Source organism: Mytilus trossulus, chromosome 2 (genome assembly GCF_036588685.1).
Source record: "Mytilus trossulus isolate FHL-02 chromosome 2, PNRI_Mtr1.1.1.hap1, whole genome shotgun sequence".
Lineage (NCBI taxonomy): Eukaryota > Metazoa > Mollusca > Bivalvia > Mytilida > Mytilidae > Mytilus > Mytilus trossulus.
The window spans coordinates 20,904,463-20,919,730 of record NC_086374.1 but is presented as its reverse complement, the minus strand read 5'-3'; the positions used below and the strand labels follow the sequence as shown (position 1 = coordinate 20,919,730).

General features: G+C 30.7%; 1 protein-coding gene across 4 annotated transcripts in view; it reads left to right on the top strand.

Annotated features, from left to right (window-relative positions):
- Nucleotides 1-344: 344 nt before the first annotated feature.
- LOC134706712 (pre-mRNA-processing factor 40 homolog B-like) overlaps nucleotides 345-15,268 on the top strand; it is a 31,527-nt gene continuing 16,603 nt past the window's right edge. For 3 of the 4 annotated variants that reach the window (XM_063565896.1, XM_063565894.1, XM_063565895.1), the window contains exons 1-13: nucleotides 364-372; nucleotides 1,741-1,797; nucleotides 2,712-2,820; nucleotides 3,418-3,522; nucleotides 4,125-4,207; nucleotides 5,315-5,425; nucleotides 5,814-5,934; nucleotides 6,589-6,607; nucleotides 7,441-7,620; nucleotides 8,321-8,429; nucleotides 8,807-8,944; nucleotides 9,703-9,794; nucleotides 10,574-10,682. In XM_063565896.1, coding sequence (XP_063421966.1) covers nucleotides 367-372; nucleotides 1,741-1,797; nucleotides 2,712-2,820; nucleotides 3,418-3,522; nucleotides 4,125-4,207; nucleotides 5,315-5,425; nucleotides 5,814-5,934; nucleotides 6,589-6,607; nucleotides 7,441-7,620; nucleotides 8,321-8,429; nucleotides 8,807-8,944; nucleotides 9,703-9,794; nucleotides 10,574-10,682 — 1,239 coding nt within the window. In that variant the 5' untranslated portion in view covers nucleotides 364-366. Of the gene's footprint in view, nucleotides 373-1,740; nucleotides 1,798-2,711; nucleotides 2,821-3,417; nucleotides 3,523-4,124; nucleotides 4,208-5,314; nucleotides 5,426-5,813; nucleotides 5,935-6,588; nucleotides 6,608-7,440; nucleotides 7,621-8,320; nucleotides 8,430-8,806; nucleotides 8,945-9,702; nucleotides 9,795-10,573; nucleotides 10,683-15,268 lie in introns of all 4 variants that reach the window. The other variant, XM_063565893.1, reaches the window with a different exon arrangement.

The window sequence follows — 15,268 nt, the reverse complement described above, 5'->3', positions numbered from 1 at the left end:
TAAGTCTTACACTGAAACTATACATTTTGCTTTGAGACCAAAATATTGTCAAAAAAATATTCTAACAAAACTTCTAAGATTAAGAAAGGGTCTGGGGAACACCCAGAAACCATAATTTAGCATCATTTGTTCTATGGCTTCTTCAAAACCCTTTAAAAAATGTTGCTACAAAAGTGCATAAAATAGATGATCTGTCCTCTTAGTTTACAAAAATAAATAACCGATCCCAAACAAACCCTCCTGTCCTAATAGGAATAGAGATTCTATATATATCTGACAACAGTCATTCTGATTGAAATCAAATTCCGGAAATGTATCCGGTATTTCTTCCAAAATTATAAAACTTCATCGACTTCCGAATTCAAGATGGCGGTAGGTTGCGTGTGTTATGAAAATACTTTTGTTTTCACATATTTCTTTATTTTTAAAAGAAAACTGGTTTCGTTATCAAACAAAAATCTATAGCGAATTCATTTACTATCACCCGTATGATAAGATAAATATCCTGCATTAGATTTGTCAATAATTAAACAAGTGAAGTACACGTTCAGCTATATGCTACTTTCTTGTAAAATGTTATAAGATAAGAAAACTTTATTTTGATTCGGCATGAGTACAAATAAGCAACACCAGCTCTAAGGAGCTTTTGACCGAATATAAAAACATATGAATAACATAAAAACAGTGCATTTTGACATATAAACAACCTGTAATACAAAGTTGAAATCTCACATACATATATATATATAGCATGCAATAATAATAATCAACAAATTTTAGAATGAAGTATAAACATGCTTGACCAGAGCAACCAATAAGCAGCATAAATAATAAAACAGTTTAAGAATTATCTGCAAGCAGAACAGTGACATTCCAAACCGTTCCAGGACTGAACAAGACTTTTAAAATGTAAAAAAATGTTTTTAGTCCTGAAATGGTTTGGAAGACTGATTCATAAAGTAGCAGCAGCAAATTTGAATGATTTTTTACCGTAACAGGTTGACTTTACCTGTGGAATTTCAAGAATATTTACATACCTGAAAGAATATTTAGATTTTTTGACATTCACCAAATTTTGTTATGCACCCTTTCAGTGTGTCACGAACCTGTGAGTCTGCTAGAGACGTCCTGATTACACAATCTGAGTTCTATTATCATCCAGATAATCCTGTAGATGTATATTTTCTGACAATTTAAGAATATATAAATTTGAGGTTCATCATAACAAATGGGCTAAAATGGTTATTTACATGTACACCTCAAAATTTACTCAGAGTATAGTCCAAATAATTATGACGTCTTGAAAGGTTATTTTATGTTTTGTATTGGAATGGATGTAAGGCATTAAAGACCAAAAATTAGCATTAAAAATTAAATCAAATTGAAGTATGATATAACAATGTATAATGTAAATGTATATAAATTTTAAACACTTTATTTAAAACTCACCTTCAGACGTTACATTTGACTTCTTATACTGACACTCAGACAGTATTCTTTATCTTTGTTCATTCTGTTGTCAAGGTTGTAGGATATGCAGTTTAGATGGTTTTTTTAATTTTCTGTTTCTATTTTTATAATTTATGTTTTCTTTTTAAAATTTGTAATTGCATTGATTGTTTTTACATGTATGCAAAGTTCAGAGATAATGCCCAAGATAATTGTTGTTAATAATAATATAATTTATAATTAGTGTACACCAAACTTAATAAAACATGTGTTTGAATAATTTTATTTTAGCAACCACCTGATTATCCAACAGGACCACCAAATCCAGCTTCAAGGTCGCCTTTTGGGGTAAGTACTTAAACTAGGAAAATTTGGATTTTTTATGTATTAAATTATTATAAAATATATATATATGACTATGATGACATTACTCCATTGTATTTAAACAGCCATGGGACATTAGGTTTGTAAAACAAATTTTGAATTGTTCCTGCACAGTAGTCTAAGAAATACAAAAGTACTTCTTAGTTTGCAATGCTTTTAGACTCAAACATAACTTACATAAGAACAATTTAATTGTTTTCCCTCCATTAACATTATGTACGTATACATGTATAATAAACATCAACAAATATATTTGATATTTTTGTGTTCGTCATTTAGTTTTAGTTACTATTTAACAATCATTGCATACAATTATGTTGAACTCCTAGTACATTTAGTATTTATAACAGGTTTGGTTGGAATGGAACAAAACAAATGCTTAAAAAAAATAATTAGTGATAACATTTAAAAAAGTCCATAAAACAATACAAAATGTTATCTCATTAGAAATAAGTTAGCATCTCTGCCCACTGTCAACAAGAAAGAACAAAATCCAGGAATTATGTAAATTAATAATCTCATTAACAGAATATTGGTACACCTTTAACATTCAGGTCTGTTGGGGTCACAAAAACATCAAAATAACAGAAAAGACAAATGATATACATTTGTACATGTACACAGGGATCTCCATGGATGAAAATTGAACCATGGAGGAACTTTCACTAGTTTTTGTGTCAAGTTTTTTGTTACTCATTTTGCTTGCCTTTTTTGGAGAAATGCATACACTTTTTTTTTGTATTCTATTTATTTTTGAATTAGTATGCACATGTCTGACTGTAGAAAACATTCGTGAGGTATTTGTTTTACACCTCTTTCAAATGATTGTAAGGTTTATTTATTATTTACAACTAAATGTTATGTATTCTAATTGTTAGATGCCACCTGGCATGCCTGGAGGACCACCAAGATTTATGCCACCAATGGGACCAGGAGGGCCTGATATGAATGCCCCTCCAATAATGCCACCTGTTATGCCACCCACAGGTATAATACAAAATAATTAGTTATCATGCTGTTATGGATGACTATTGCTAAAAATTATGTACTGCATGCATTGTCATTGTCTTTCTGGCATTAACTTTTTCTCTGATTTTTTTTCCGTTCAAATTTAAAATAAAGATTGAAAATGTCTTCTTTAAACTTTATCATGTATGTCATGTACATGTATGTACAGTATTTATTAAAATGATGAGTTGAAGAATTTGTGTCAAGAACATGCGTCACTGAAAAGGCTTCTTTGAAACAATGTCATTAAATCATTGCCCGATCAGAATTTGTATTTAACACCCCTATCTCAATATCTACACACTGTTACTTGTACATTTGTTAATTATAGAGTAACACATTAGTTATAATACATGTACACAAAAATGATAAGTCTCAAAAATTATACAACCTATTATATTACACCTTATGAATAATAGTAGCCTATAGGGAAAACATAGTCAAAAGAGAACATTTGAAATGTAAACAAATATTTGTCATAGTGCTGTGATATCTAGATAAACCAAACTCATAAGACTACATATTTTTTTTGTATGACCTATTTAATTTAAAAACTTTGTTTTTGTTTTATTTTAGGTTTCCCAGTTCCACCTGGAGGAATGCCACCAGGGGGAATGCCACCTGGAGGCTTTCCACCCGGAGGGATGCCACCAGGAATGCCACCTATGTTTCCTCCAGCAGGTATTGTTTATATTATCATTTTGTTTAAAACTTCTGATTCCTTGTCAGTATTTGACAATGGTTCCTTTTGGTTTGATTAGTTCTTCAATGTTTGTAGTAGGTTTAGGATTTTTAAATATTATCGCCTTGAGCATCACTAAAAAGAAATTAATTTTCTGAATGGCATCTGATGTAATAGAATTGGAACCTTTAATTTCATTTCATGTAACAATATATTTTTCAGTCTGTGTGATGACTTATTGTCACGTGTATGCAAACATTTATAATGTAAACCAACTGAGTTGCAAGGGATTTATTTTTGCAAATTTTAAGTAGAAGGACAACTATACATAAATCATCCAGAATATGTAAAACTTAGATCTTTCTATATTCAACTACATCAAGAAAGTTTGAGACTCACAAACTTTCACAGGACTTAAAAAGGCAAAACACAAAATAGTGTCTATGAAAATTAGTTGGTTACTGACATTACAAATTGTGAAGTTAACACCGTGAGATGACTCAATGTACATATTAAACATTAAATGGAGTTCAATTGTTAAATTGTTTACATATGTTTTGGTGTTGTCCACACAGAAATAAAATTATAATTTTCCTTGCAGGAGTAAATCCCGCTGTGGCAGCTGTAGCACAGACAGGCTCAGCATCTAATTCTCCTTCGTCTGGTGACGGGAAACAAGAAAAGGTAAACTAAACTTACCCCTGCTTCACTTATCATGAATGTATTTATGTTCAAAGTGCTTTTATTTTATTTTATTTTTTCGGTTTGTGCCCTTTGAACTTAAGGACGCTTAACTATGGCAACAGAATACGCATGCTCGAAAATCCTTTCTGTCATTGGACAAAATGCTGTCTTGGTGGGTGATTTGGTTGTGTTTGAAAAAACGTCTCGAAAATTATATCGTGATGGAAAGCAAGTGAAAAACTATAAATATTTGAACTAGATCTTACAAAGATCTATATTTTTATTAAAATAATTGTTTCTTCAATAGCTCTTTGCATCCATGACAGCTGTTTATTCGAGACAATTATATAATTTTTAGTGTAAACTTTGTTGTACGAACATACATGACTTTTAGAACACACCAGTCCTACGCATGTGAGATTTCCACGGGGTTTTGGTGAATGTAAACAGAAAGATACTACTTATACTACCAATAGTCTAGCTTTGTTAACCATGAATTAAGTTTAATGTAAACAGTAGTAAATGTATATTTGTTTCTTGTTATTTGCACTGGATTTTTTGACAAATAAATTTTTTAGGTGTCATCACAATATTCTTATATATTATTGCCTTAATATAACCAGAATAAAGTAAAGAATATCTTGTAGTTACATTCAGATGGACATTTTATTAAAGAGGTCCTGCATCATTAAGTCATTGTGCTTCTCGAAAGGATATTTTTAAACATATACTCAAATTTAAATACGTTGGATATCTTTTTTAAAGATAGTTCTTGTTTTAATTTCAGAAACATCACTTTTCAAATTTTGTCTCTAAAAGTTTTATGCCAAGAATAAATCATTTTAATTGTAATATAATTAACAATATCAATGTATAGGGTAAGAAGTTTTATTAGATAAGCTACTGATATTGGGAGAAAATAATTTGGTCTGATAATTTGGCAATTGATGTGCAATTAAAAATTATTTGTGTGTTTATTGAAGCTATGTTTTTGGTCAATTAAAAAGTACTGTAAATTCAAAAATTAATGTGAGGTTTTTATCATTGCGAATAGTGCGACTGAGTTGTAAATGCAATAATTTAAACTCGCATTTTGAAATATTTTAGAAAAGTGTGTGGTCAGAACACAAGGCACCAGATGGCAGGACCTACTATTATAACTCTGTCACAAAACATTCCAGCTGGGAGAAACCAGATGATCTCAAAACAAAGGCAGAGGTAGGATTAATTGGAGACTTTAAAACTTAAAATTTATTTAGGCAAAAGCATGACTGTATAAATTATGTCAATTTGTGCTTTCTGTGAAGTATGAAATACAGGGTTATAATGTTTTTTAACTGAAGGACTTCATTATAAATTGGTACTTATCAGTTTGATTCAATATTTGATTTTTCTGACTTATTATTTTATTTGAGAAAATGAATTGTTATGAACTGAAATGATTAGTTTGTATTCACCTTATGTTATTATATATTTCAAAGTTCTTTCCTAGATTTTTTTTAGATATAAGAAAAGTAGAAATGTTATTTTTTACTAGTTATGGACAACAGTAAGGACACTTACAAAATATCAGTTATCTCTTCATATGACTTTATGTACATTACAGCTAAAGCTATCACAATGTCCTTGGAAGGTATATAAATCTGATACAGGAAAAGTATATTACCACAATACAGAAACAAAAGAATCCAGATGGACTAAACCAAAAGAATTGGAAGAATTAGAAGGTAAAAAACCCTCATTTGATGTACAATGTAAAACTTCAGTGATATTAACTTCCTTGGCCTTATGTAGACCAAGTATAGAATCGTGTACAGTGATTGATTCACTCATTCATACATACTTGCATAAAAGAATCAGCAGTTTGATATGAATGTAATCCTATCAAACATTTATATCACCAATATCTAAGATAAATCTAAAAATCAGTATTATCGACTTTTTTTAATAGGAATTATGCCCCTTTGAAATGTAATTTTTTTCGAAAAATTGCAAATCCTTGTAAGCATCTTCATCAGTACAGTTTTGTCAATATTGTATGGAGTTTATATCAACTAGGTCTTGGATGAATATGATAATCTGTACTGACCACAAATTTGTTGATGAGTTTAGTTCCTAAAAAGAAATTATATGGTAAATTACATTGTAAGTGACCATATACAACATTAGTTGTGGGATATTTATGAACAATTTGAAAAAAATCAAAAATATAAATTGGAGTCATTGTCCTTCATTTGTCCTTGGATGATAAAATATGTAGAACATCAAGGAACATTTGAATTATGTTCTTTTAATTATCATACCATTGTTATAAAGCTTTCCCCCATCAAAATTGTTCATTTTCATCATGAATTATACTGACATTATTATTTATTTTTTAGCTATGAGCAAACAAGACAAGTAAGTCTTTATTTTAAAAATATTTCGATTATTTTAATTTTAGTTTATTTTTAATAACAATGTGAAGTGATATTTTCAAATATTATTAGAATACTTACAAAGAAGACACATGGCAAATTAACAAAAGCAAATAAAAGTTATAGCTTAAAAAATATTAGTGATTGAACAAGCATTATAAATCAGAGTGTGATTATAGAAAAATTCTTCTGATATTTCTAGTATTTCATGCATGAGTGGTACATGTGGTAAGGATTTAGGTTAACAGAGTTATTTTGGAAGTTAAGGTGAGTCTCAAAGTGACTGTTCCGGCGGAAGCAGATTTGTTACAATTGCTGTGGATTTCTATTTTTTTAATTAACTTCCACCGATTTGAAGTTTTTTGTCTCGCCTCAACTTAGTCGAAATATTGAAACCTAATTTAATGTGAAATGTTGCTATAAACAAATATATTACCATTAAACAGGAATAACCCATTTGAAATTACAAATACAAATGTATATTTCTCTTTAAACAGCATTGACCTCTAAAACTACAAATATATTACTCATTAAATAGCATTGACCTCTGAAATTACATCAAATTTCGCATTTATCAGCATAGACCTATGAAATTACATGCATATTACTAATTAGATAGCATTGAACTCTGAATTACATGCATATTATTGATTTTTGTTATGTTTTGTACCATTGAAGCTGAATTTATCAATTGAATTTAAATGAAACAGTATTGTGTAAAGGAATAAAATACAAGCCTTAAAAATACAGAAGATTAAAAAGCTTATATTTTTTATTGAAAATGAGAAGAACTCAATGTTGTTATATTTTTGATAGAAATACAGGCCATGATACCACATCAACAGATTCATCATTAAAATCAACAACTGCACCAAACCAACCATCAAAACCATCATCTGCCATCCAGGCAGCCATGGAAGCTACTTTAGCATCTATTGAGTTACCTCCCCCTAACTCAGGAATAACACAGCCAGCAGATGCTGACACGGCAGAAAGGTAGGAAGCACTTTTATAAGACACCATTTCTATTTCAGTTCATTATGCATAATAAGTACCTCTGGGGGTTATTGAGATCTTTTCCCATTGTTTTTGCTGTGATAGTTTTGTTCTACATTACCTTATTATGACCTAATTACAGCTCTCAGATTTTATTTGAAAAAAACTTATATGTGAGTTTTATTCAGAATGACAGTCTTTTAACTTAACACCAGATCTGAGACAATAAGAAAAAAAACTTGATTGCTTTTCTCACTTTCGCTGTACCGGCTCAAGCGAGAAAATCAATCTCTTTGAGATCTGGATGATCACTGATAATCTATAATTACATGCTATCCATAAAATTTTCCAGAAATTTACAAATGTAATATATGCTCAGATATATATTCAAGTCACAAAATAATGTTAAATTTGTCCAGAAAATTACATAACTTTTGGCAGGTGCAAGAATCTAAAATCTGTTCTAAAAATATAAATGATGTCATTGTTACAGTCATCTTTAAAACTGGGACTAATCTCTCATTGTTCAGAATTGTAGTTGAATCAATGCTTTATTGACAATGCAATCTTTAATTTTACTTACCACACATAAATTGAAGCAATATTTACCCTTCTATGCTTACAAGCACTTTAATTCGGTGATTTAAAAAAAAACTTTATGACTTCAGAGAAATGTTTTTAATTTTGTTGTGTTTTTCAGTTCCAGTGAAAGTGAAGAAGAAAGACCAGTGAAAAAAGAACAAGCTCCACTTGTATTTAAAAATAAAAAAGAGGCAATGGAAGCTTTCAAAAATCTGCTTCGTGATAAGGTAAATAATTGCAGACATGTCAGGGTATTTGTTCCAACTCATTATTTCAAAATGTATATAATTCATAGAAAAAAATATTTATAATTTCTTTGTAAAACCAGAAGTTTTGAAAATTCTTCATCAATGATTATGTTGATCTAATGTTTTATATGAATTGAGAGGTGATCTCTTACTATCAGAGCAAGTTGAATGATTACAATGCAAACTTGAAATATATGTCACAGAGGTATGTGTTTAATGTGTTCTCAAATTTATCAATAATATCAACATAACCGTCATGAAAATATCATAGTGTAAAAATCGACCTTCAAAGGCTGATATTTTTTAATTATTTATTGTCATTGATAAACGGATAACTTTAGTATGTATTATGATAGGGTGTGTCATCTACTGCATCATGGGAACAAGCTCTGAAAGTCATAGTTAATGACCCTAGGTACGGAGCTCTCAAACAGCTGAACGAAAGGAAACAAGCATTTAATGAATACAAGACAAAGAGGGCAAGAGAAGAGAAGGTATTTACAAATCTTTACAATAACAGTTGTCTAATATTAATATCTGTATAATGTTAATAGCAGGATTGATATTATTCTTGTTAAGTACACACAAAAAAAAAGAACTTCCTTTAGTAGCAACTTATCAATTCAAGCCTGTATTGTCCATAGTGTTAAAAAAAATTTATACCCCACCTACCATAGTAGAGGGGCACTATGTTTTCTGGTCTGTCTGTCCGTCTTTCCCGCTTCAGCTTAAAGTTTTTGGTCAAGGTAGTTTTTGATGAATTTAAATTCCAATTGACTTCAAACTTAGTACTTATGTTCCCTATGATGTGATCTTTCTAATTTTAATGCCAAATAAGAGTTTTTACCCCATTGCCATGGTCGACTGAACGTAGAAAATGATAGTGTGAGTAGGGCATTCATGTACAGGGGACACATTCTTGTTCTTTAAAACAATATGTTGTTTGTACATGATTTTTGCCATATTGAAATAAGATGATAATAGGGTCACAGAATTGATTTTTGATGTATTTAAAACTTAAAGACTTATGATAATGGTAAACATCTGAACACAAAATTCATGCTACAAATATTACACTGTTTTAAGTCAAAATAAATGTGAAACAATACAAAGAAATGAACAGTAGTGCTCGTAAAACATGTTAAAAGAAATCATTGACAAAAATGATAATCTATTGAGAACTGTGAAACTGAATCAAAATATTGTTATATGTTGATGATAAATTAATTGGATATTTTTGTCATTTGTTTAGGAGGAACAGAGACTTAGAGCTAAGCAAAACAAAGAAGATTTAGAACAGTTCTTACTGAGTTGTGATAAAATGAACTCTAACATTAAATACTGGTAAATTATTAGTTCAACAGTCAAATACATTTCACTCAAAACACTCTTTCTTATTATTGTTTTCATATAAATGAACAATTGCTACTTTTGGAAATTTAGAATATATTCAAGGTATGAGGATAAAGACATTATCGTATTTGTTTCTGGCACATTTAATGATGCTTTCTAATTGACTATATAAACTATTGTATATTTTTGTCCTAAACCTGCCATATTTAAAGTAAAGGAAATGTTGTATGATTGCCAATGAGACAACTATCCATGAAAGTACAAATAAGTGGAAGTAAGAAATTACAGGCAACAGTATGGCCTTTAACAATGAGATAAATTCATACATTATAGTTGAGTTTTAAAGGAATGTGAAACAAATCAAATGAGAAAACCAACTGCATAATTTATAACAAGATAAATTACCAAAAAAATATGACAGACATGACCTTAATTTATTTTTTCAAATAGAATTTTTATAAGCTTTTGTGTCAGACTATATTACACCAAACTTCAAACAATGTAAGAATCACTGAAGCAATATTGTCACATGGTTTCAAGGTTTTGGTATTAAATGTTTTCTGATTGAAAAGTTAGGTTGGAATTAAATATATTGAATTTATTTACATCTGTTCATAATAACCAATAAAACAATAATCATTTAAATACTGATACATATGCCTATTTGTATGTATGTATGTATTTGAGTGAACCGTAATGACATTTGACCAACTTTATATAATCATTGATGAATAAAAAATGGCATCTTCATTTTTGTTTGTGTTTTTCAGGAAAGCCGATGACATGTTTGGTCACCTGGATGTTTGGGCCAATGTACCTGATAGAGATCGGAGAGATTTATTTGATGATGTCATACATATGCTTGCTAAGAGAGAAAAGGTGACAAAATCAGGCAGATACATAATTTCATTAAAGTCACACACATATAATATATCATTACACTTACTAATATACACTGCTACTTAACATTGTATTAATGTTGCTGTTGTTTCTTTTTCATATAGATACTTATTCTGTAGTTACCTGTATTTAATTTTAGTAAAATGTAGTCAAATCAACATTAGTAGATTAACATTGCCTTTACTGCTTTCACTAATCATGTCATTTTACTTCTACAAAAACACTATATGGGTCTTATTTGCTGTTGAATAAAGGAATGATTTAAAAGTATGGTTATACATGTATCCAGATATTGTGTTATCTCAATTGATCACATAGCTTGCATTCATACCTCTTATCCACTATTGAATTTTAGTAAAATTTTAGAATTATGATTAGAAAAATATGAATGAAACACATTGACTATTATATTTCGTATAAACTTTTCTCAGGAAATATTAGGGGTAAGAAATCAATGAGGAAATAAATTTTACCTTTTAATTTTGTAAATCATGAATGAAAGGAATATTTTATTTGATAGTTATTTTGAAAGAAGAAAAAAGAAATACTATGTTTGGAGGAAAACTAATACTTTGTAGTTTATCTGAAATATTTGTCTTTTCCATTATTACATTGACCTTATTCATGATATTGCATTAGGGACATTTTCTCCTATGAGTGGTGGGTAAGGCTATGGATAACTTACAGATTGGTGCAGGTCTAAATATACATTTTCAGTAGTTGCAATAAGGATGTTTGCAATATCAATGAAAGTTTTGCATAAAATTAAGCAGTCCAAATTATTTCTAGGCCTGTTATTGTTAAATGCTGTTATAGTCATTACTCTGACAAAATTGCAAGATCTAAACTCATTGAGCATGATTTTTTTTTCGTTAAGAGTATAATCTGCACCGATCTGTAAGTACAGAACACAAGGTTAGAGTTGCTAGAATTTATTGCATGTTTTTGTTATCCCTCTGCCAGGCGCGTAGCTCCCTATACGCCAACACGCAGTTGCGTGCACATCGATTCGGCATGCAAAAAAAAATAATGGCAAAATAAAAACTTATAAATTGAATGTTAAAGGAAACATCTATGTTGTCACTTTTTTAGTTGATGAAATATCATTGAATAACGGCATTTGGTTTCAAAATAAAAGTTTTATTGGAATTGATGGCAAAATCGGACAGTAACTTGTATCTTTTACAAGATTTGAATTTGTAATATTCAGTCTAAGACATGTAGTTTTGAAGCACATTTTACAGTGTACGGTTCAGCAGTTTGGAATGAGATGTACTGTACCAATCGGCATTAGAATTATCAGGTCCCTTCGATATAATTGAAAATATGCCGAGGCGATGTGGTCGACAGACTACCGGAGCCAATCAGCCTGCAAACACGCCAAAACAGTATTGGAAAGTCTCATTATGTTTTGTGTTCATAGACCATATGATAAGGGAATTGGAGAGTGAAGTCGCGTCTAGTATTATCATGGAGAGGGAAGTCGCGTCTAGTATTATCAGAAAATCGCTTCTTTGTGCTGTATCTGCTTCATCATGTTGTAGGAAATATAGCAGACGAACAAATCTCAACATTGTCTGAGACATACGAAACTGATCTGGCATGTAATTTTGACGAATTTAATTGGGAGATCGCAATATGCCGAACATATACGCTGGTTTATAACATCTTGCAATATCCATAGAGATATTTCAGTGTACTACGTATGTTGAAAACAAATGTACGATCCGTGAACAATGAACAACGACATGCAGTTACTGCATATTCATTCAGTGTGAATATTGACAAGAGCAGTTTGTTTCTGCCTAGACCCGAAGAGAATATTTTTGACGATTTTGAGTAAATTCTGTATCTAAAATATGTTTTGTTTAAGTATTACTCTATTCAGAAGATTTATTAATAGTTTTACAATCATATTTTTTTTATAAGTCCTGACTACATATAGCGCCTCTTTTATAACCGTCCTATGACTGAAAACCGAAAAAATAAGAAATTTCTGCATAAAAGGGTCCAAATTTTTTTCGCCTCGCTCCGCTCGGCAGTAGTTGCTTGCACATATTTCTTTCTAGCTACGCCCCTGTCTGCGCTTAGGAGGGGATGTTCTGAGTGAAAATTCTCTAAAGAAGGGGAGTATAAAGGGTTTCCTCTGTCCCTTCCTTCATGAGTCTTTATCAAATCTGTCACATTATTTTTCGCAGTAAATACATATGGGTAGATTCTTGATATAGAGCAGAAAACTTCATTTGGTTATGACGTTCCTTGTGAAAGTTATGTTCCTTGGAGGTTCTATTTTTTTTGGAAAACTTATATCTATAGAATGACATGCACATTAGTACATTTTTATCAAATTTTCTAACCAACTATAAATCATAGCTGCTTGATAAATAGCATTAAGTTATTGGTTATGCCATAACTTGTGATATAATTATACTTCCTTTCATGTTGAACTGCAAAAGACTGATGTCTTTAAATTCATGACAATAATATATTAGATTGTTGATACCATGGCAAAAATAATGTGAGATTCCTGTGGTGTTAGGTGCATGTTTATTTGCATGTTGCTCTAGTATCATGTATCCATTATCTATAATACAGACATTAAGGACAATCTTTAGATGAACTACATGTATATTACAAAGTTTAGTTAGGTTTTGAGTGAAGAAAGATGAATTTAATTCAAATTAAAGGGGAACCAACTATGAAATATATATATATATATATATATATATAAAAAAAAGGATTTTCTTTGTTCAATCATTGATGAAAAGGAAAAAGGAAAATAATAATTTGCTTTTAGCAGCCAGTATGGATCAATTTGATCAAAAGCTGTTAAGAAACATTGATGATGAATTATTCACTTACAAGGGAAAAATTTAACCTCATTGAATCTGTTTTCATGTGACCTTCAATTGAAGCTTTACACAAAAAATGTTATACAATTCAAACTAGAAAACAAACAGCCTAATTTAAGTTATAAACATAAAAGGATTATGATTTACAGCAGGAAATAGTAATCACTGAATTACAGGCTCTTGGAACAGGCACATACAAATGATTTATATGTTAGGTTTTCTTTTCATGTTTGTTCTATCATAAGAAATAGTAAATAACATGTTTTATAGGTAATGGCAAGGTGAAAAGCAAACTTTCCATTGAATGCCAACAACAAAGGTAGAAAAACTACTTAAAAAATCTTACACCATGTATTGATCTAATGTTAAGAATTTCTTCTGTGTTGTATGTCAGTGGTCATTATTAAAATCAGACTGCTTTTATTCTGTCAATGTATCAATCTGAATGCAGTTCAAGTAACCTTTTTTAGCTCACCTGGCCCGAAGGGCCAAGTGAGCTTTTCTCATCACTTGGCGTCCGGCGTCCGGCGTCGTCCGTCGTCGTCCGTCGTCCTGCGTCCGTCGTCGTTAACTTTTACAAAAATCTTCTCCTCTGAAACTGCTGGGCCAAATTAATCCAAACTTGGCCATAATCATCATTGGGGTATCTAGTTTAAAAATTGTGTCCGGTGACCCCGCCAACCAACCAAGATGGCCGCCACGGCTAAAAATAGAACATAGGGGTAAAATGCAGTTTTTGGCTTATAACTCAAAAACCAAAGCATTTAGAGCAAATCTGACGTGGGGTAAAAATGTTTATCAGGTCAAGATCTAACTGCCCTGAAATTTTCAGAGGAATCGGACAACCTGTTGTTGGGTTGCTGCCCCTGAATTGGTAATTTTAGGGAAATTTTGCTGTTTTTTGTTATTATCTTGAATATTATTATAGATAGAGATAAACTGTAAACAGCAATAATGTTCAGCAAAGTAAAATCTACAAATAAGTCAACATAACCAAAATGGTCAGTTGACCACTTTAGGAGTTATTGTCCTTTATAGTCAATTTTTAACCATTTTTCGTAAATCTTGGTAATCTTTTACAAAAATCTTCTCCTCTGAAACTACCAGGCCAAATTTAAACAAACTTGGCCGCAATCATCATTGGGGTATCTTGTTTAAAAATTGTGTGGCGTGACCCGGCCAACCAACAAAGATGGCCGTCATGGCTAAAAATAGAACATAGGGGTAAAATGCAGTTTTTTGCTTATAACTCAAAAACCAAAGCATTTAGAGCAAATCTAACAGGGAGTAAAATTGTAAATCAGGTCAAGATCTATTTGCCATGAAATTTTCAGATGGATTGGACAAACTGCTGTTAGGTTGCTGCCCCTGAATTAGTCATTTTAAGGAAATTTTGCCGTTTTTTGTTAGTATCTTGAATATTATTATAGATAGAGATAAACTGTAAAGGGAAACAATGTACAGCAAAGTAACACCTAAAAATAAGTCAACATGAACTAAATGGTCAATTGACCCCATAAGGAGTTATTGCCCTTTATAGTCAATTTTTAACAATTTTCATAAAATTTGTAAATTTTAATTAACAATTTCCACTGAAGCTCTTAGGCCAAGTTCAATATAGATATAATGATTGTAAGCAGCAATAATGTTCAGTAAAGTAAGATATACAAACACATCACCATCACCAAAACACAATTTTGTCATGAATTCAAA